General features: G+C 39.5%; 1 protein-coding gene across 1 annotated transcript in view; it reads left to right on the plus strand.

Moving 5' to 3' along the window:
* PREX2 (phosphatidylinositol-3,4,5-trisphosphate dependent Rac exchange factor 2) overlaps positions 1–22,728 on the plus strand; it is a 922,406-nt gene that overhangs the window by 770,793 nt on the left and 128,885 nt on the right. Inside the window, exon 36 of the mRNA XM_029591436.1 lies at positions 20,065–20,131. Coding sequence (XP_029447296.1) covers positions 20,065–20,131 — 67 coding nt within the window. The remainder of the gene's footprint in view (positions 1–20,064; positions 20,132–22,728) is intronic.

Here is a 22,728-nt window from a genome sequence, read left to right on the forward strand (position 1 = left end):
TTCTTAAATAGCTGCCTGATATTTTGGATCAAAATGGTGTGCTCAACCCATTTCAGTTTGGTTGTTGCCCAAAATATAGTACTGAAATCTTGATGTGATCATGTTTGGATATATTTCTATGGGGCTTTCACAAGGGCACAGATTTTATCTTGGTGTTTCTTAATATATCAGCAAATTTTGACATGCTTATTTATTTATTTAACGGGTTTTATATACCGTCATTCGAAACATTAAAGTAACACCATCATAACGGTTTACATACTTGATCTTAGTATCTTGATTTTATGTTTGGCTTGGTTTGGCAGGTACTGTTTTGAAATGGTTCTGCTCATATCTATCAGAGCAGATGCAAGGGTAAATTATGGTTCACAAGCATCTGGTTGGTACCCTTTTTAATGGGGGTACTGCAAGGGTCTTCACTATCTGCTAGTTTATTTAATATCTGTTTAAGGCCTATTTGAAAATTACTAGCTGGATTAGGTCTTAACTATCATCTATATACAGACAACATTTAGTTTTCCTTTCCTATTACTGCTGATGTCAATACTACAATTGGACTTATTACAATTTCCTGAGTACTGTGAAGAGTTGATTAGCAAGCAATAAATTAATTTTCAAAATGGGTAAAATCATTCGAGTGAGTAGATTTGCATCTTTCCATTTTGCATCTGTACTAATGTTTGAAGGTTTTGCGATTCCCATTCTAAAGGAACTTAGAAACTTGGGTGTGACCTTTGATTCAGAGCTTTCCTTTAAGGCCAAGTAAATACAGATGTACAGAGGACGGTTTTTAAGTTATGGATATTATGGAAGCTGAAGACCCATTTGGTGGCCTAGGAATTTAGATCAGTTCTACAAGCTTTGGTTATATCTGGGTTGGATTACTGTAACTCTATCTATCCTGGTCTTCCACAATCTACACTAAAGGCATTAAAAATAGTTCAAAACTCTGCTGTCCAGATTTTCACAGGAACAAACATTTTGATCATTTATTATATGTCTCCTGTTTTGTATGCATTATACTGTTGAATGGAGGGCTCAATATAAGATCATGCTGATGGTATATAAGGCATTAAATGCCAATGAAAAGGTCTGAGGAGGAGTAAAATATGAAATCACCCAAATGTAAAAATGCATTCCTCAACTATTCTACTACTAATATTGATACAGTTAAAAATGTATCTCTAGCAATACACTGTTGTAACACTTCAAACAATTATTTAGGGGCATTTATTATGATGGACTGTTTACATCATTGCAGGCTCTTAATATAAAAGTAGTTACCAAGTCCTCATTTTAATCATCAACTTCTTGTTTAAAAATTTTTTTTCAAATATTTCTTTTATTTATTTATTTATTTAGACATTTTATATACCATTGTTCCATATAATGATCACAACGGTTTAGAGAAGTAACATTCATAACTATTAATCAACAAATGATGATGGTTTACAAAGGTAGTATTCATAAACAGGGATTAACATATTTCAAATGAAATGTTCCAATGCATATTAAAATGCTTACTAAAGATCTGAGACTTCAAGCAAGTGAAACAGGAAAATACTATAACAAATACCACATAAGTCTGTACATTGCCAAGATTCTTATGTTCTCTCATTATGTTTTATTCCTCATGCTTCAAATAATATCTCTCATCTATCTTGTTATTGTAGTTCTTTACATTCTGATGTTTTTAAGTTAGGTTATATGCATTTTTGATTCGAATAGCCGTGTTTTTAGCTCACATTTAAATCTCTTTCTATCTGGTATCACACGTAACATCTCAGGTAGAGAATTCCAAAATTTTGGACCTGCTATGGAAAACACAGGATCTCTTACTCGAGTCAGATGTTTACTCCATATGGTGGGAAGAGTCAATAGTACTTTACTTTGAGATCTTAGTGCTTTCTAACGTGTGTATTGTTGTAATGTCATGCTGATCTTACCAGTATTACTAGAGTGAATGATTTTGAATATTAATGTTAATACTTTGTAATAGATTTGGGATTGTACAGGCAGCCAGTGTAGTGAGATCAGTGATGGTGTAATTGATCAAATTTCCTGGTTCCTAATAAAAGTCTAGCTGAGGCGTTTTGTAATAGTTGTAATGGTTTCAAGATACATATGGGAAGACCAAGTAATAGAGAGTTACAGTAGTCTATATTTGAGAAAATAAGAGTTTTCAATACTGTATGGAAGTCTTTGAAAGTTAATAAAGGTTTTAACCGATGTAATATACATAATTTGGCATAACTTGTAATATATTGATGTGCTTTTTCATTGTAAGGGTTTCATCTAGCTGGATACCTAAATTCCATACTTGGTTTGAGGGAGTAATTTGAAAAGTACCCAAGTCTTGAAGCGGAGGATTTCTACTCAACCAATTATATCACAATGACAGAGAGGAGCACCCGGGAGGAGGTGTGGTGCTTTATGTCCAGGATGGCATAGAGTCCAACAGGATAAACATCCTGCATGAGACTAAATACAAAATTGAATCTTTATGGGTAGAAATCCCTTGTGTGTCGGGGAAGACTATAGTGATAGGAGTATACTACCGTCTACCTGGTCAAGATGGTGAGACGGACAGTGAAATGGTAAGAGAAATTAGAAAAGCTAACCAAATTGGTAGTGCAGTAATAATGGGAGACTTCAATTACCAAATCACCAAAAATGTGGAACCCAAATAACAATTCAAAAAGTGGCCTAAGAAGGTGTCAGCAAGCCTTGACGTTATGTGCTGACACCTTCTTAGGCCACTATTTGAATTGTTATTTGGGTTCCACATTTTTGGTGATTTGATTATATGTTGTGGTTAACCACTGACTCCCTTGTGTGAGTAGTGTAGACTTCAATTACCCCAATATTGACTGGGTAAATGTATCATCGGGACACGCTAGAGAGATAACATTCCTGGATGGAATAAATTATAGCTTTATGGAGCAATTGGTTCAGGAACCGACGAGAGAGGGAGCAATTTTAGATCTAATTCTCAGTGGAGCACAGGACTTGGTGAGAGAGGTAACGGTGGTGGGGCCACTTGGCAAGAGTGATCATAATATGATCAAATTTGATTTAATGACTGGAAGAGGAACAGTGTGCAAATCCAAGGCTCTCATGCTAAACTTTCAAAAGGGAAACTTTGATAAAATGAGAAAAATAGTTAGAAAAAAACTGAAAGGAGCAGCTACAAAAGTAAAAAATGTCCAAGAGGCGTGGTCATTTTAAAAAATACCATTCTAGAAGCACAGTCTAGATGTATTCCACACATTAAGAAAGGTGGAAAGAAGGCAAAACGATTACCGGCATGGTTAAAAGGGGAGGTGAAAGAAGCTATTTTAGCCAAAAGATCTTCATTCAAAAATTGGAAGAAGGAACCAACAGAAGAAAATAGGATAAAGCATAGATGTTGGCAAGTTAAATGTAAGACATTGATAAGACAGGCTAAGAGAGAATTTGAAAAGAAGTTGGCTGTAGAGGCAAAAACTCACAGTAAAAACTTTTTTAAATATATCCGAAGCAGAGGATATGTGAGGTAGTCAGTTGGACCGTTAGATGATTGAGGGGTTAAAGGGGCACTTAGAGAAGATAAGGCCATCGTGGAAAGATTAAATGATTTCTTTGCTTCGGTGTTTACTGAAGAAGATGTTGGGGATGTACCCGTAATGGAGAAGGTTCTCATGGGTAATGATTCAGATGGACTGAATCAAATCACGGTGAACCTAGAAGATGTGGTAGGCCTGATTGACAAACTGAAGAGTAGTAAATCACCTGGACCGGATGGTATACACCCCAGAGTTCTGAAGGAACTAAAAAATGAAATTTCAGACCTATTAGTAAAAATTTGTAACCTATCATTAAAATCATCCATTGTACCTGAAGACTGGAGGATAGCAAATGTAACCCCAATATTTAAAAAGGGCTCCAGGGGCGATCCGGGAAACTACAGACCAGTTAGCCTAACTTCAGTGCCAGGAAAAATAGTGGAAAGTGTTCTAAACATCAAAATCACAGAAAATATAGAAAGACATGGTTTAATGGAACAAAATCAGCATGGCTTTACCCAAGGCAAGTCTTGCCTCACAAATCTGCTTCACTTTTTTGAAGGAGTTAATAAACATGTGGATAAAGGTGAACCAGTAGATGTAGTATACTTGGATTTTCAGAAGGCGTTTGACAAAGTTCCTCATGAGAGGCTTCTAGGAAAAGTAAAAAGTCATGGGATAGGTGGCGATGTCCTTTCGTGGATTGCAAACTGGCTAAAAGCCAGGAAAGAGAGAGTAGGATTAAATGGACAATTTTCTCAGTGGAAGGTAGTGGACAGTGGAGGGCCTCAGGGACCTGTATTGGGACCCTTACTTTTCAATATATTTATAAATGATCTGGAAAGAAATACGACGAGTGAGATAATCAAATTTGCAGATGACACAAAATTGTTCAGAGTAGTTAAATCACAAGCAGATTGTGATAAATTGCAGGAAGACCTTGTGAGACTGGAAAATTGGGCATCCAAATGGCAGATGAAATTTAATGTGGATAAGTGCAAGGTGATGCATATAGGGAAAAATAACCCATGCTATAATTACACAATGTTGGGTTCCATATTAGGTGCTACAACCCAAGAAAGAGATCTAGGCGTCATAGTGGATAACACATTGAAATCGTCGGTTCAGTGTGCTGCGGCAGTCAAAAAAGCAAACAGAATGCTGGGCATTATTAGAAAGGGAATGGTGAATAAAACGGAAAATGTCATAATGCCTCTGTATTGCTCCATGGTGAGACCGCACCTTGAATACTGTGTACAATTCTGGTCGCCACATCTCAAAAAAGATATAATTACGATGGAGAAGGTACAGAGAAGGGCTACCAAAATGATAAGGGGAATGGAACAGCTCCCCTATGAGGAAAGACTAAAGAGGTTAGGACTTTTCAGCTTGGAGAAGAGACGGCTGAGGGGGATATGATAGAGATGTTTAAAATTATGAGAGTTCTAGAACGGGTAGATGTGAATCGGTTATTTACTCTTTCGGATAATAGAAAGACTAGGGGCACTCCATGAAGTTAGCATGGGGCACATTGAAAACTAATAGGAGAAAGTTCTTTTTTACCCAACGCACAATTAAACTCTGGAATTTGTTGCCAGAGGATGTGGTTAGTGCAGTTAGTATAGCTGTGTTTAAAAAAGGATTGGATAAGTTCATGGAGGAGAAGTCCATTACCTGCTATTAAGTTCACTTAGAGAATAGCCACTGCCATTAGCAATGGTAAAATGGAATATTTTTTGGGTACTTGCCAGGTTCTTATGGCCTGGATTGGCCACTGTTGGAAACAGGATGCTGGGCTTGATGGACCCTTGGTCTGACCCAGTATGGAATTTTCTTATGTTCTTATGTTCAGTCTTTCTAGGGTTTAATGTTAGTTTAAGATGAGATAGTTCTTGCTGTATTGCTTTCATATAGGTCAGTAGTGTTGATACTGTATTTTCAAATGATTTAGAGAATGGCATGCAAAAATTATATGTCATCAGCATACAAGAAGTAAGAAATTCCTAAATCCGCCAGTAATTTGCAGAGTGGGAGCATATAAATATTGAATAGAGGGCTGAACCTTAAGGAACCCTATATCAATATGGAAAGTATCAGATATGTGATTGTCCAATTTGACTTGGAATGACCTATTAGATTGGAAGGAAGAGAACCATATGAGAAAATTGCCTTTGATCCCAATGTTACTCAACTGATGGCATAACAGGGTATGGTCTACAGTGTCAAAGGCGGCTTTTAAATCAATTAGCACAAAAAAATAAGATTCATCAGAATCAAACCCTTGTAAAACAGAGTCCATTAAGGAGAGTAGTAAAGCCTCAGTTGATCAATGTTTCCTAAATCCAAATTGATTAGGAAAAAGAATATTTTGGTCTTCCAAATGATTCACAAGTTGAGATAACACAGCTTTTTCCAGTACTTTTGAGAGAAAAGACAAATTGGATATGGGCCTATAGTTGTCCCAGTCATCAATTCTACCGGTTTTATTTTTTTTAATCTCCTTTATCACAGCTTGCTTTAATCCAGATGGTACAATTCCTTCTTAGGCCAGGATTCATCAAACTATTGCATGTGATAGGAAGAGGGACATGTTTTATGGTAATAGTGCATTTTGCAATAAATAAGCTATTATGTTAATAGCTATTATGGTAATAGTGCATTTTGCAATAAATAAGCTATCTTAGCGCAGGTATTTCCACAAAGTGCAATAACTTTTTTACACTTTACATCATCGCAGGCTCTCCCTTACAATTGTTGTGAGAGAGAGAGAGAGAGAGAGAGAGAGAGAGACTAGCTATAAGGCCCTCATAACTGTTCTGTTCATACGACTCACTCTGAATGTCAAAGTGGCCCCTAACCCCTACACTAATACCTAAACCTCACCTCGAATAACTAGGTGGGCCTATAGAAGGCCCACCTAGTTATTCGAGGTGGGCCTATAGAAGGCCCACCTAATTATTCGAGGTGAGGTTTAGGTATTAGTGTAGGGGTTAGGGGCCACTTTGACATTCAGAGTGAGTCGTATGAACAGAACAGTACACTCTTGTGAAGATTTGAGGTCCTTTGGAGTGAGGAAACTCACCCAAAGATGAGATTTGTACAATGTTCTCTCAACCTAGCTTGATGGACACTCTTCATTTAAAGGGACCATGACAGGAAATTGTAGCGGCCCCTCCTTGGGGCCTCTCCTGGCTTGTCTCCATTTAAGGCCTTGCCTTGGTTTCTTGGTCCTTGGTCCTTTTTCCTTCTTCTGAGTTTGGTTCCTGTCTTCTGAGTACTGTTACTGCCTTCCGAGTCCTGTTCCTGCTCCTGTCCCCATCCTCCAGTTCCTTCGGATGGATATTCTGGTTTCAGACTTCGGACTGGCTTCAGTAATTCTTCTGACCTCAGATTGGCTATCGGTGACTCTCTGGCTTCTGACCTCAGATTGGCTATCAGTGACTCTCTGGCTTCTGACCCCGGACTGGCTATCGGCGACTCTCTGGCTTCCGACCTTGAGCTGATTCTCATCACTGCTTCCAGCTGCGATTCCACCAACTTCTCAGGGGACCACCTAAGACCAGCCAGCCCCACCCACCCAAGGGCTCAACGCACAGGGAACAGGGTTGGTACTGGAGAAGCTCCAGCTGGCCCCTGCATCAGTTCAGCCTCACCTTCCGATGGTAGGGACCTGAGAGGGCTTACCCTCACAGGTAGTGCCAACTCTACCTCGGACAAGGGATCCACTTCTCTGAAACATAACACAGGTTATGGTTCTGGGTGTTTTATCTACATGAAGTTTAGAGACTGGTGATGGAAACACCTTACTGAATAGTTCAGTCAGTGGTGAGCAATCTTTTGTAGTATACTTGGAGGACAGTAGACCAGGCCTATGTTTAACTGAGGAAATTTTAAAATTGCCACTTCATAGGGAGGGTTAATTTCTACTTTGATACTAGCTTAAGTTATTTTTTCCTAATTGCTAATAAACCCCCATCTTTTCATTTAGCTCTAGGGAAATGAAATACATCATAGTTAGGATGAGAAATTTGGTTTAAAAGAACATTATCTTTGTCATTAAGCAAGGATTTAGAGATACAAAAAATATTGGCTTTAGCTTGTATTGTTCAATTTAAACATAGATGCTAAATCTCTTGACTCAAAAGATCATTTGAAGCTGCAACTTGAGAGTTAACCAATGAGGAAAAACTCTTATCTGCAGTTGGATACAAGTTCATTGTATTTAGGTCCGAACATGAGCCATGGTTCAGAAGAATCTTCCTGCTTCAGAAGAAAACATAAATTTCAAGAGTGCAGCTAAGCCAATGTTCAGTGCTTGATGTTAGCATTTATCCAGCATATTATCAGCATGTTGTCTGCGACACCGGACTCCCAGCTCTAAAGACAGATGGAAAAACACCATGTTACGATGATCTTATGACCAATCAGACTGCATCAAAAAATGCTATTGCTAAGAAACCAACAGTGATACAATGTAGGTGGAAACACCAAATCACCAATATCATGGGTACCAAACAAAATTATTTGGCAGTGATTCAAAGTCCACAAAAACTTATAAGCTGTTTAAAGATATGCTTTTAGTCAATTCATCAGAATGTCATTTCATCATTATAGCAACTGATATTCATGGTCTCCTGACATGGACCATATTTTATAAACTGCGTCAGGTGGGACTAAGTCATTATATACTGTAGAACATGGTTTACATGAAGCTGTTCTACTGTCTATCATGACTTGGTCTCTCCCAATGCAGTTTATGAAACATGGTCCATGTCGGAGACAGTGAACATCAGTCGCTATTTTATGAAATGACATTCTGATGAAGTGACTAAAAGTATATCTTTGAACAGTCTATGTGGACTTAGAATCACTGCCAAATCATTTTGTTTGATGCTAAGAAACTAACTACAACTTTATTGTTAACCCTGACAAAAGAACAAAATAGAAAATCTATGACATTCTCTTGATGAATCATAAGGTAATGTAATAAAAAATTCTGTATTGTAATAAAAATTCTGTTCTATGTTATATTAAAGAATAACAGAAGTGCTGGTGCAAGGGTCTGCAGCCACTTTAGGCAACCATGATATATCAGAATCTTTCTCTCTCTCTCTTACCCTGCAGCTCTCACACCATGAACCTCCTGTGGGGAATTATGAGCTTTACTCCTGATGGCCAGCAGGGCATGTCAGGGGTTAAGTCTAACTTCCCTTCTCTCTGACCTTTGCACTGAATGCAGCAAGACTAGCACATCTTAAATCTCTAGCTTATAATTAACCCTCATTGCCTAAGGAGAGGATACCTAGCTGCCACGTATTCAGCTGCAGGCAAAAGACAGACACATATATGGTTTAGGCTTCAGCAGCCAATGAAATGATCTGTACGCACCCCCTGAGCCAATGGTCTAATGACACGTCTGTATGCTATGGCTAGGAGGCCAATGATATAATGACACATCTGTATGCTATGGCTAGGAGAGCCAATGATGTGATGGCACATTTGTATGCTATGGATGTATGTACAATAAAAAGGGACCCACGGGAGTGGTCAGCCCTTCTTTTTCCTTTTTGCCATGAATCCTACCTGATGTGTCTTCATTGCCGCAATACCTCCAAAGCTCCATTCACACACCATGACCTTTCCCAGCTCCATGCTTCTCCACCCTCATTCACTGCTTTCAAACATGTCACCCTCACGTCTGATTATGGCACCCCACCCACTTCCAATGCTCTAGGCACCTGTCTAATCTGCATAATGCTCCCACTGGCCCTGAATACCAATCTATTTCTTGAATAAGTCCTGTGGGATGAACAGTTTTCAAAGTATTAATCCAAAACTACCCATGGAAATTAAGCACACCAACTCTTGTGGACTGAATTGCATGCTTAGTTACTGGCCATCTCACGCAGGAAAAAAAAAGTTGTTAAACAACTTCTACATTTGTTTAACCATATTTTTATTTGTCTTTTAGTACAGCCTATGTAGATGAGATCACAGAAGCAAATAATGGCATAAACTACCCATTGTGAGGAACAATCTGTAAGATGCTGATACTTCTATCAGGTGGTTGCCATGCAGAGACACTAATAGTTTGTTAAAAGTGTGAGCACTTGCCACAAATTTAATGTTCTTTGAAAGAGACTTGCTCTACTGTCACACAAGGGAGAACCACCTTAAAGACAATTTATTTAATATTCCTACCATGAGAAAAGGCAAAGCTTGATGCCATTGTACAATATGCCAGTGCTTCTTAATAATGGATACAATTGTACTTGCTCTATCTGAATGCCTTAATACATATTTAAGATGTGTCACTGTCAGACCCCCTGGTACTGGAGCAATAGATCCCAATTGGCATACACTGCCCTTTTATAAACCACTCTAATGACCCACAAAGGATAGTAACTCTCCAAAAAGCGTGTTTTCATATCTTACGCCTGTGATTTAAAATCTTGTTTGTCGGAGCAATGGCACCTAGGGCGTAAAAATTGACTGATGGGAAGACTGGACAAGTCTCCTGGATGAAAGTTCTCAAATCTCAGGAAATTGTTTCATATTGTCATTTTGTGATGAATGGATATGTCAATTTTTGCAGTCATGAATAGTGATCTGAATATCTAAGAATGACAAGGAAACCAATTTATATTCAATTGTGAATTACAAATAGGGATTAAGGGTGTCCTACCATAAATGAAAATTAAGAAGCTCTTCATTAGATTTGTGCCAGATAAAAAATATATCATCTTTATATCTTCTCCATGTTGACAGGCATTTGAACTATTCAGGGTGATATATAAAGCTCTCTTCAAATGGTGACATACAAACTGGCAAGACTCATGGCCATAGATAATCCCATTGCAGTGCTGTGAACCTGCAAGAAAAATTCCCTGTTGAAAATAAAGTAATTTTGTTCAATGCCAACTTTTCCAAACCAGCCACAAAATCTGTGGGTATTCTTTGAGGCCATGGTCTACTTTCTAGTGTTGTGGCAGGTCCTACTTTGTGGAAATGATTCCCTGAGATGTTGTGGAAGGAAGTGTGCCTTAAAACTTAAGAAGTATGTGAAGGTGTTTCTGTTTAGAGAGACATTTATCTTAGGTTAGGGAAGACTGAAATATGGAGATACTGTAATTTGTGAATTCGGGAAAATAAGATGGTAGCTGTATGGTGAATGCTATTGGGTAGTATGTGTTTTGGGTTTATTCTGTTGCTTTTATATATGTAAGTTTGTGTTTGTATTTTATGAATGGATTTCTTCTAAGCTGCTTAGAACCTAGAATAGTGTGACATAAAAAATGTTTTTAAATACATAGATAAATCCAGAATTCATACTTACTTGCAATATCTTGGATAAATTGTAATTGGGAGGGGGGGGGGGGGGGGAGGGCAGTCTCAGGGCATTCCAAAGTGTGGTTTAGATGTACACGCACAAGTTGCTATTTTATAAACAATGTACACATATAACATTACCAAACTTGCCCAAGCACTTTTACGCCTGCTTATTTACCCACACAGTAGAAATCAGACTTGCCTTTTGTCTGCAGATTTTGAGTAGGATGCCGGGTGAGCTTGTGGGTGTTCAAGGTGAAGTGCTAGATGGTGTTGGTGAACTATTGAAGTGCTAGGTGAGCTGGTGGAAGGTTTGCCAAACTTGGGATCCCAAGTACACACATGCAACTAAGTGTTTTCAGACTAGTGTACATGCGTATTTTATAAAATACCTGCCTCCGCATTTAATTCCGCGTTACATGTACGTTGTTACAATTATTTTGCAGGTAAAATACAGGTACGTGTTTTTTTGTAAATAGAAAAAGTATGAGTGTTCCTGCATTAGAAATACTGTTTATTTGCATACTGAACCTTTGAGGCAGAAGTACGCAATATTTAATAAACTGTGTGGCTCCCACCAAACAGTTTATAAAATATTAGCACAAATTACCACAGACCTACTTAAGTGTGCAGATTTTGTGCCATGGACAGTTTTGAAAGTTCGGCTGAATGAATACACATACAGCTTTATTGCTAATATGACAGAAAGTTATAAAGACAAGCATAAACAAAAGAATCTCCCCGATTACTGAGCAAAGCTCACCTAAATACCAGAACTCAATGCGTCATTTAAAAATCATATTGTATGTGGGAAGCATAAGGCCTACTATCTGCCAATGACAGAAGAGTGCGCCAGAATATTTTAGACCTTTGCTTGGGGTTATGCTCTCAGGCCAACAGAAGACAATATACCTCCTACTTACTATTTTATTCTGTTTTATTAAACCTGATGTGGTGGTACTGGTAGTAGCAGAAACAACTAGAAGGGAGAGCAGTGGCCTGATAAACATATATTAATTGATTGATTTCACAGCAGTTTCCTCCTGTCATTTGTGCTTCTAGCTTAGTTGAAACCAGCCTCTATTGAGCTTTTGTGCCATGAACCTTCATTCAAAACTACTTAGTTTTTACCTCCCTATTTTGAATCCTTCTCTCAGTTCTCCTAGGATAGTCATTGTTGCAACACTCTTTAGCCATGATTTAATTTTTAGTTTAGTTTTCAGTTTAGTTTAGTTTTCTAGTTCATCAAAGGACAATTCAGGCCAGCTTAGAACAAATCAAAGGGTCCATGCACCAGGACTCCTTCCAGAAGCTTGGAATTATGAGCCCTTACTCTGGCCACTAGATGTCACTGTTGCATGATGACTAGGACTCCCTGACTCCAGGAACTATAAATATTACTCCACAGCATCCCCGTCTCTGAACAGCCGGGAGAAGAGAAGACCTAACCCAGGAATTAAACTCAGGTTCTCTACATGGAAGTGTGCAGCACTGACTGCTGAACCACAAGACCAATCCCATATTAAATTTTAAAATTACCACATTATGATCAGAAAACAAAAATCATCCTCATCTGATTTTTCAGAATTATAATCTTTTGAAAGAGAGAGAAGTGATCATATGCCAAGATATGTATCCTTTCATTATAAGCTATGTTTCTTAGTGAAAAGATATCTTTTGAACAAATATTTTTAGGAAAATGAAATTTAAAATGATTTTTAACCTAATACATTCAAACTATATTATTAAGAGCAGTTTGCAATGAAATACACCTCTGAAAACTCATTTTGGGCCTGATTTTCAAAAGCATTTTTACACATTATATGCATACTTTCAATTTTCAAAAGATGTGTGTATATGTATGTGTACACATTTACATCTTCCCCAAGCAGGCATAAATGTATATGTGTGCACTGTACTGGGTCCCATATACACCTGCTAATTCTCAAAGTGGACTTATATATGTAAGTCTGCTTTGAAAATTAGTGCTGAAATCTGGGTGTATTTTTTTACATGCAGACTTCAGTCTTATATGAGCTGATATAATTAAATTTAAAATTGTGGCTTAAGAGTCTGCACTATGTGTAGACTTATTGTCATTTGGCTTGTTTGACCTTGACTTGAGTAAAGCATTTTCATTCAACATAAGTTGCTTCTCTGTAAGCTGCCAAGAAGATGAAATTGATGAGCATAACCTTTGGCTCCTCCTCTTTTTCCACTGCTCATTGTCCAAAGCTGGCATGCCTCCTGTCATATATCTGAATCCTTCTATCAGAAAAGGGAGTAAAAAAGTAAAACTTTTATCTCCAGCTCTCTCCTTCAAAGAAACGATTTGAGCTGCTGCCAAGTCACTAGGGCAAGATTTTAGTGTGTTGTTGTAATATCAACTCATGGTCTTAAAACTGCTACGGATTCTGAAATGTTGACATATTATAATTAAAAATTACTCAAATAATCTTAGAAAATATTCAGCATAGTAATCCCTTTTTGCAGCTTTGCCTCAACTACATAGTTATTGGGGCTTTTAGTCATTCTAACTCAGAAGACGTTCATTTAAATCAGCTTCTTATCACTTAATGCATTCTTAGTTTTATCACTACTAATGTTATAAGCTGTACTAAAACAAATGTAACCCCTGGGATAGCATCCCCTCAGGACCCCAAAGGCCATATCTCAAGTTATGGGCTTAAGATGTTAACATTCCTCCTAATGTTAAGCCGCTCTAAAAGTCCAAGATTCCCTGATGTGGCAGGGGAGGGTAATATTACTTCTTGGGGCCTGAGCACTGTTCAATAGTCATGTCAACATTACAGCACTAATACACTTGAATCTGATTTTGTTTCCAACTTAACTTTAACTGATTAATGGTGGAAATTGATGAAATTATGCAGTTACAAGTTTTAATTGTTTTCTGTTCATTTACAGCTTTACTTCTTTTAATAAATGTGTGATGCTAAGCTTCTTATTAATTTAGATGGCAAAGAAGTCAATTATTTTAATCCTCATCTTTTTCCAATATACAAGGTAATTTTGGAGCTTTCTTCCAGAATTTGGTAGATAGGATGATACTTCTCAATCTAGATGTTCTAAGTCAAAGTCCCATTCCTCATACCTTTAGTCCAGTTGTTCAGTCATTCTCCTTACTTCCCTGTTGTTACCTGGAGGGTACATCTTGATGATATAGATGTAGATATAGTTAACAGCAGATGGGGGCCACAGATCATCTTCTCCTTCTCCTCCCTAGGAATGAACCCAGGAGAAATACCTCTAGTGCTGGCTGAATTACATAGTGACTCTGGGCCTTAGGCCACTATGGGCCTTATTTTCTAAACATATCGCATGCAGTAAGGGACGTTTCGCATGCGAAATGTCCCTTTTCGCGTGCGATACCAAAATGGGGGTGGAGTCGGCCCTGGAAGAAGAGGAGTCGGGGCGTCACAGGGACCGACTCCGCGAAGACGCCGCGGACAACGAAAAGGTAAGGGCCTTTTCGCGTCCGAGTTCGCTCCCAATAGCTACACCTTCTATGGTGGCGCTATTGGGTGCAAAACCGGCAGCGATCGCACCGCAACAATGTGATTGCTGCCGGCTAGTGCAGGCCCCCCCCGTTTTGGGCCCCCACCCCTCATTCCCTAAAGTATCGCAGGCCTGCGATACTTTAGGGAATGAGGGGCGGGGGGAGGCCCTATGGTTGGTAATAAAATTAAAAACCTGAGAAAAAGGGGAAACCAAAAATAGAGCAAGGAAGGGTGAAACAAATTCCTTCTCTAAACAAAAGGGCTCACAAAAAGTCATGATAATGAAAGGCAAGAACACTCTTGCCACTGTTTCCTAAACCTAGGTCTCACCCCTAGAGATGAGAAAATTCTTTTTCAAACAATGCACAATTAAGCTCTGGAATTCCTTATCAGAGGATATGATTATGGCAGTTAGTGTGACTAGATTTAAAAAAGGTTTAGATAAGTTTCTTCTGGAGAAGTCCATAAACTGCTATTAATCAATAAGGAATAGTAATGTTGGGTACTTTCCAGGTACTTGTGACTTGGACTAGTCACTGTTGGAAACAAGATGCTGGGCTTGATGGACCCTTGGTTTGACCTAGTATGGCAACTTTTTATGTTCTTATGACCCAAGGTTCTTTTCCTAATAGAAACAAATAAACAGGAGCCAGCATAGCAACTCGCTGCCCCTTCCAGGAATAACAAAAAAGTCCACACTGTAAGATGGTGTAAGATTAAACGTTTTCCCCCTCCTCTCTTTTCCACCCCCAATTTGAATTTTACCCAACCTTTCTCCTAATATTTTTTGTTTGTTTTGTTATGTTTTATCTCCATGCTTTATTGTTCACTGTAAAGGCCCCATGCCTAATTATTACCCTTGATATCATTGTTCCGAAGTTATTTGTAAGTTATAAGTTTTAAGTTATTTGTAAACCGATACGATGTGCAAATGGTTGTCGGTATATAAAATCTTTAAAATAAATAAATAAATGGTGTCATAAGTTCATATGCCTATCTCCCACATGGAAGCACTAAAACTCAACAATCTTATTACTTCTGTTCCCTCTGTGACATATATCTATCTATATCATTCTAGATAGATAGATGTAGCTAGATAGTTTATATATAGCTATATATATATATAGATATAGATAGCTATATATAAACTACTAGAAATTAGACAGTATAGGACCTATATAAAGTGCTCAATTAATAACAAAAACAATCTATCCTTCAGACAGAAATGGAGTACTAATATTAATTGTTAATTAATAAACATATCTCTTTATTTAACCATTCATCAAAAAATAAAATAAATGAGCATCTATGAGTATCAATTGCTGACTATTACATCATTACATACAAGCATACATAATCAATACAAAAAAATGTATAACATCATAAACAATATTCCAAATAAAATAGTACTATGCTGGTTAGTTATTGCATTTGTAGCCCATTTGCTGAAAAACTAGCCAGATACACAAGCAAACATATTTCTGAACATTCACCTTAACAATATCTTCCCAATGTCAAGTACGTAAAACATTACTACATGTCTTCAATTACAGGTTTGGAACAGTCTATTCATAAGTTATAAAATGTTATATCACAGATCCTAGGTGTCAACTGAGAAGCACAATGTTCTGTTTGTAGGTTATGACAGTATATATCTAACTTGAAGCTGGTGTAATGTGTTTCCTGGCTATAATGTACAATCCCCGACAAGGTCCTTATTTCGCCGATAATGGCTTCCTCAGGGGGTAACCCCTGACACAAGAAAACAAAGAACCTAAAAGCCAAAAAAAAAAATGACTAGATCAGAATGTTAATAAATGTATAGGTTATATAATTACAAAAGAGATGCACTAAAGAAACACAACCATAGAGAGAATAACATTTATAAAATTGCAACTTACATACAGGCTGATACAGTATAGTGTGCTCCGGCGGAGCGCACTGTTAACCCGCGATTGGACGCACCTTTTGGACGAGCTAGCTTTACCCCTTATTCAGTAAGGGGTAATAGAGTGTCGAAAATGCACGCCCAACACCCCTGAACCTAATAGCGCCCGCAACATGCAAATACATGTTGATGGCCCTATTAGGTATTCCTGCGTAATTCAGAAAGCAAAATGTGCAGCCAAGCCGCACATTTTACTTTCAGAAATTAGCGCCTACCCAAAGGTAGGTGTTAATTTCTCTGGGCACCGGGAAAGTGCACAGAAAAGCATTTTTTACTGCTTTTCTGTGCACCCTCCGACTTAATATCATGGCGATATTAAGTCAGAAGTCCAGAAAGTTAAAACAATTTTTTTTTAAATCGGCCCACGGCTCGCGGGTCGAAAACCAGATGCTCAATTTTGCCGGTGTCCAGTTTCTGAACCCGTGGCTGTCAGCGGGCTTGAGAACTGACGCCGGCAAAATTGATCGTCGGCTATCAAACCCGCTGACAGCCGCCGCTCCTGTCCAAAAAGAGGTACTAGGGACGCGCTAGTGTCCCTAGTGCCTCTTTTTACTGCGGACCCTAATTTAAATAAATTAATTTACTCGGGTGGATTTTAAAAGCCCTGTTCGAGCAGGGCCCTCGTGCGCCGGCGCGCCTATTTTGCATAGGCCGCCGGCGTGCGCAGAGCCCCGGGACGCGCGTAAGTCCTGGGGTTTTTTGAAGGGGGCATGTCGGGGCGGGGCCAAACGACGCGGCGTTTCGGGGGCGGGACTGGGGCGTGGTGCAGGCTGCGTGGCAGGCTGCGCGGCTCGGCGCGCGCAGGCTGCCCAAAATCAGCAGCCTTGCGCGCGCCGATCCAGGATTTTATAAGATACGTGCGGCTATGCGTGTATCTTATAAAATCCAGCATACTTTTGTTTGCGCCTGCTGCACGAACAAAAGTACGCGATCGCGCTTTTTAAAAAAATCTACCCCACTGTGTCGCGCGCACAGGAGAGTGTCCTGTGTGCACGTTGGGAGAGCAGGCGCTCGCCCGCTCTCCCACCATTTTTACTGTATCGGCCTGTAAGTCCTTCTCAAGGTTCCTCCCAATCGCTATGAACAGGGAAGCTGACTCACCATGTGAATAGCAAGCATGGATTCTCCAAGAAGATAAAGGCTTAAAATTAAATATAATAAAGGAAAATTATTCAAAACATGATGAAATCAAGTAACATCTACTTAATTGTGTATTTATATCAGCATAAGAGTATTAACCCAAACCACAGTCAAAAAACTAATGTTGAAGTCTCAACAAGTTTGAATCTACTGTGTGCTGGTCCCAACTAATAGCACATGCGAATCACCTTCTTTGGAGACATATATACATTTCTTGGTATTTCTGTTTATTTACTTTATGTAGATATATTTAAGTATTTTGTAGTTATTTTTGTGAATATTTAAGGTATGTGTTAAAAATTTGTAATACAATTTTTTTTATTGAATTTGAAATATTACATTAGTGATTCATGTGGATATTTATTTTACATATATACCGTATTTTTCGGACTATAAGGCGCACATAAAAACCTACGATTTTCTCAGAAATCGGAAGTGCGCCTTATAATCCGGTGCGCCTTATATATGAATTCTTCTGCTGCCACTCCTTTTATATTGTCTTTTTTTCTGTTTCTTTTCTCTCCATCTTCTTCCCTCAAACACACAGGTTCTCATTCTCACATGCATTTCTCTCTCTCACACACACACACTGGCTCTCACTGTCACATGCTGTGTCTCATACAATCATTCATACTCTCAGTCTCTCACTCCCACATGCTGTGTTGCTCAAGCACAGGCTCTCACTCACCTCTAGGCCTCCTCTTTGCGGGTCGCCGCAGGATGGGCTCTGCAGTGGCCCTGCTACCGGGCCTCTTCTTCTTCTCGGGCCGCTGCGACTTGAGATTCGCGGCGGTCCGTAAACGCAAGTGCTGCTCCACTTCTGCAAGCGCTGATGCTTCCCCTCCTTCCTGCCCACGCGGCTCCGGCAACGTTTACTTCCGGGGACGCACAGGCAGGAAGGAGGAGGAGCATCAGCGCGTTTAAACGCGATCTTTTTCTTGGCCTTGCCGATCTGCCTGTCGCTGCGCCCGGGGGCATTGGAGGGATAATAAAAAAGTACCGTAGTTTTAAAGGGCGGTCTGAGCTTTGTTTCATTTAATGCGCTGCGCCTTATAATCCGGTGCGCCTTATATATGAACCTGGATGCCTTAGCAGGCGCTCATTGATAATGCGCCTTATAATCCGGTGCACCTTATAGTCCGAAAAATACGGTATATATATATATATATATATATATAATATATTTTTATTAGTGGTATCAAAATTTAATCAAAGGCTTTAAATATATTCTAAGCATTAAATATCAAACAATACTACAGAAAACACAAAAAAACAAAATAGTGACATAATACAATACAGAAAAATGTACACAAAATAGCAAAAAAATATGATATTGAAGTACAATATGAGTATTATAGAAATGTCCTTTATATTCAAAGAAACTGTAGCATATAAAAAGTCCTTTCAAGCCAATGAGCTTGTATACAGCCATGGAATCATTCAAAAGATGCAGCTGTGGAACAATTCAAAAGTTGATAGAAGCTGGAAACACTCATTGAATATGAAAGCCCTGAACAAAGGAACCCCAACAAAGGCCAAATCTTTCACCCAAAAGGGCTTTCTCAGTGGGTATATATATCATGAAGAAGAACAAATATGTATTCTAATACAAAAAGCTTAATATGTCACTGAGAGTTCCGAAACAGGTAAAGTTATTATGACTTTAATTCAATTTTCAAAAGATGGTATCTTCACGGAGCTTTTTCTGAACCTTCCTACCACTATCAATAGAGCGGGAACCAGAATGTTGCTAATCGCTATCTCAAGTTTATTTGTATGAGATCTGGTGATAGCACAGACTGGTACAATGATTTCTGTGGTCTTTGTGAAGTGAGTTGTTGCTCTCAATCTGCTTCCCAGTGGGCAGGTATCCACAGCATTAAAATCAACATCCCAGTTTTTGGTTCCAATTGGTTCCAGTATTGGCAGGCTCAGCAGAAAGGTCAAGGGGGAACTGGTATGGAGGCTGAATTATTCTCTCAATCCTAATGGTGGTCTCTTCAACAAGGTTGATGCACATTGGCAGTACAGTATAGGGGAACTTATGCTAGCATTGCCTGAGTGTGCCTGCTCTATGGATAAATGGAGGACTTTGGTATCCAATGATGTCAATCTCCACCCACTTCATAAGCACTAAGGTCCATAAGTCCTAAGCTTTTTTTCCCCATAGACAGAAAATGGTAGAAAACCTTTAGCTCACAGGCCTCTTAAAAAGTTAATAGGAAAAAAAGTCTACTCCCTCCCACCTCCACCCTCCACAAAACTTCATCAAATGTGAAGGTTTACAGTTCAACTCTATTTCTTTTTTTTGTTTTCCTTTATTCACTAATTCTGAACTGCAAGACTGATCATTCATGTTTCCTTTGGTACTGTTATATATAAATTGTGATAACTTTGTATAGATAGGAAGTTGATCCATTTTATTCTTATTGCAGTAGATCTATGTTATCACTAGTGGAGTGCTTCTACTGTTTGCAGGTTATTAAATTTGGCATTCCTTTTTTATTGTAACACAAAGTAAGCAATGAACTGTTATATTTAAGTTTATAGTGAATGGTAAAGTCTCCCTTCTGTTTATTTTTAGGGCATTATATTTGGACATGTCAAATTTGCCTCCAAATTCAACCTCTAAAGCTGCATTTATAGACAAGGTAAAGAAATACAATTCTAGTTATTAGATTTAATTAATCATTAATCATACTCAACAAATAATAGTATTTGTAAGAGGAAATGATTCCAAAATTAATATCAAGTTTTGCACTTAACCATCAGTATCCTGTTTGTGGCATATTAAACCTGAAAATGGAATTCAGAAACTTGAACCTAAAGTCTGAGTCATGCAATTTAATTCTAATATGTATACTAATCATGGCTTTGCCCTGAAATTATGGAAATACACTACCAGAATCATAACATTATCTGTTGAACTATTCGGTATTGCTGTAAGTATATGTAACCCTTTGTCTGGGCTTTTACTGCTTCCCCTAGAACCATAAAAATATTTATCTGGTGCGGTCTTCACAGGCATACTCCCCCTTTCTACAGATCCCAAGGTATGAGTTCTTTCTATGGGGGGTGAAGGTAGAACTTTGCGGCCCAGGCAATGGTATGCTTTTCCTTAAGTGTATGTATATTTCTCTATAAATGTCTTGGGCCAGATGAACACAGATGATTATCTCAAAAACTTCCATCACTGTCCAATAGGGACTCCACAAATGAAACTGTACAATGGGAATATTTAAGCTATCTTCCTGAGTTCTAGGTTCATGCCTTTTCTCAAGTTCCTGGGAAGGAACTTATCACTTTTCCTCTCAGTGTATAAACTGTCCCAGTGGTTTAGGGAAAGCCTATTGAGGGGAATCCCCTGAATCCTGGAAAAATCCTGAGTCCAACGTTCTATATCTTGCCCATAGCCTGTGTCCTGGTCCTTTAGGGTGCAGATTCTGTTGAAGGTCTCCTGATCTTCCTCCTTCTTCCAGAACTTCCAATAGATTGACTTCTCTGAAGGAAAAGTCTGATGCAAACAGAAACCAGCTCTACTAGCCCAGGTTCCCTATGAGGAGGGGATGGATCAAAGGTCTCCTCACAAAAAAGGAGAAAACACTTCATTCAAGCCAAACCTCTAGCCCTGTTGTGATGCTGCCATTGATCTTGTCTCTTCTGTGACCTAGAAGAAGGTCTCAAAGGTCTTCAGCCCCTGTCCTACAGATCCAAGAAAGTGGCCTTCACCAAAAGATCCATGGTTTCACACCAGTCAGCTTAAATTTAATCAAACTATTAAAATAGTCTCTCTCAAATAGGAGGCAAACCCTTACAGGCAGGGAATGCACTACTGGAGATCTCCTCAGTGAGCAAAAAGGGTTGGGTGGGGAAAGTAGGCCTTACTCAACACTAGAGAAACCAAAAATCATCTCCTTACTCCTCGAAAGCTAAATTAAACTGACCACACTGGTCCTACTCCTAGTCCCCCAAAATAAACTGAGATGAGTAAGTACAGCCAGCCTCAAGAAGAGGGCTGCACAGGTCTGAGGTTTGCCACTAAGCTCTTAATTCTATAGGCAAGGATCTATGACCATCTAGTGGCTGACCAGGGGGTTGCCACATATACCATATATCATGACTAGTCCTCAGTTTATAGGGGGCACTCTTAATTTCAGGAAGCAATTCTATTCCCTTGGAATCTCATTCATAAGCATTGTATAACAGCTGTGATGTTTAGGACCTTCTCACAGGACAAGCAGGATGGTAGTCCTCATATATGGGTGACATCACAGGATGGAGCCCAATCTCGGAAAACTTCTGTCAAAGTTTCCAGAATTTTGACTGGCCCCACTGGGCATGCCCAGCATGGCACTAACCCTGCAACCAGCAGGGGTTCCCCTTCAGTCTTCTTTTTTCTGCGCAGAGTAGCCTCGCGGTAATGGAGCTCTGCAGAGATTCCTGATAGGAATTTTCCTCACATAATTACTACGTTAATTTGCCCCACAGGGGTCCCTCCTTTAACTTTTTTCAGACCACTGTACTCCGATAAGTTTTTACCCATTTTCCGTCAAGTACAGTTGAGTTTGGCCCTCATGGCCTACTGGCCGTCGACCGTACCATGGCTCAATTTTTTTCCATGGCCATGGCATCGGGGTTCCATCGGTGCCCAGACTGTACTCACACCATGTCCATCACAGACCCCCCATAAAGTCTGTGTTATATGTCTAGGATGCGAGCATGATGTCTTGACCTGCACCAAATGTGCCCTAATGAAACCAAAAGGTTGCAAGGCCAGAATGGAGAAGATGGAACTTCTCTTCCGTGCTCAAACCCCAACTCCATGCATTGTATCGATGTCGTCAGAGCTGGCACCATCAACTTCGCGCCAGCATCGACCACCGGCCGGTGACCGCCCGGCATCGACGACTTCTCCGCCATCGACACCTTCTACTCCTCCTCAGGACCGAGGGGATCGTAGGGAGAAACATCACCATCGGCACCGAAAGATTTAGACCATAGAGGGAGCGAAATCATCAACCTCACCATTGTCCGAGCCGCTGTCGAAGAAACCCCATCCAAAAAATGCACCGACCATTTCTGTGACCGGATCACTGAGGCAACCCTCACCCGACAGGGGATTGGGAGCTGCGCCTTTAACGGTGGTCCCTCCGGCTATGCCTCTGTCTCTGCCTCCTTCTTCTGTTCCGGAGCCGGGGCTGCTTGCTCCAGGTCTCTGAGAAGAACTGGACCGGATGGTTCAGGAGGC

This window comes from Rhinatrema bivittatum, chromosome 2, assembly GCF_901001135.1.
Source record: "Rhinatrema bivittatum chromosome 2, aRhiBiv1.1, whole genome shotgun sequence".
NCBI classification, from domain to species: domain Eukaryota; kingdom Metazoa; phylum Chordata; class Amphibia; order Gymnophiona; family Rhinatrematidae; genus Rhinatrema; species Rhinatrema bivittatum.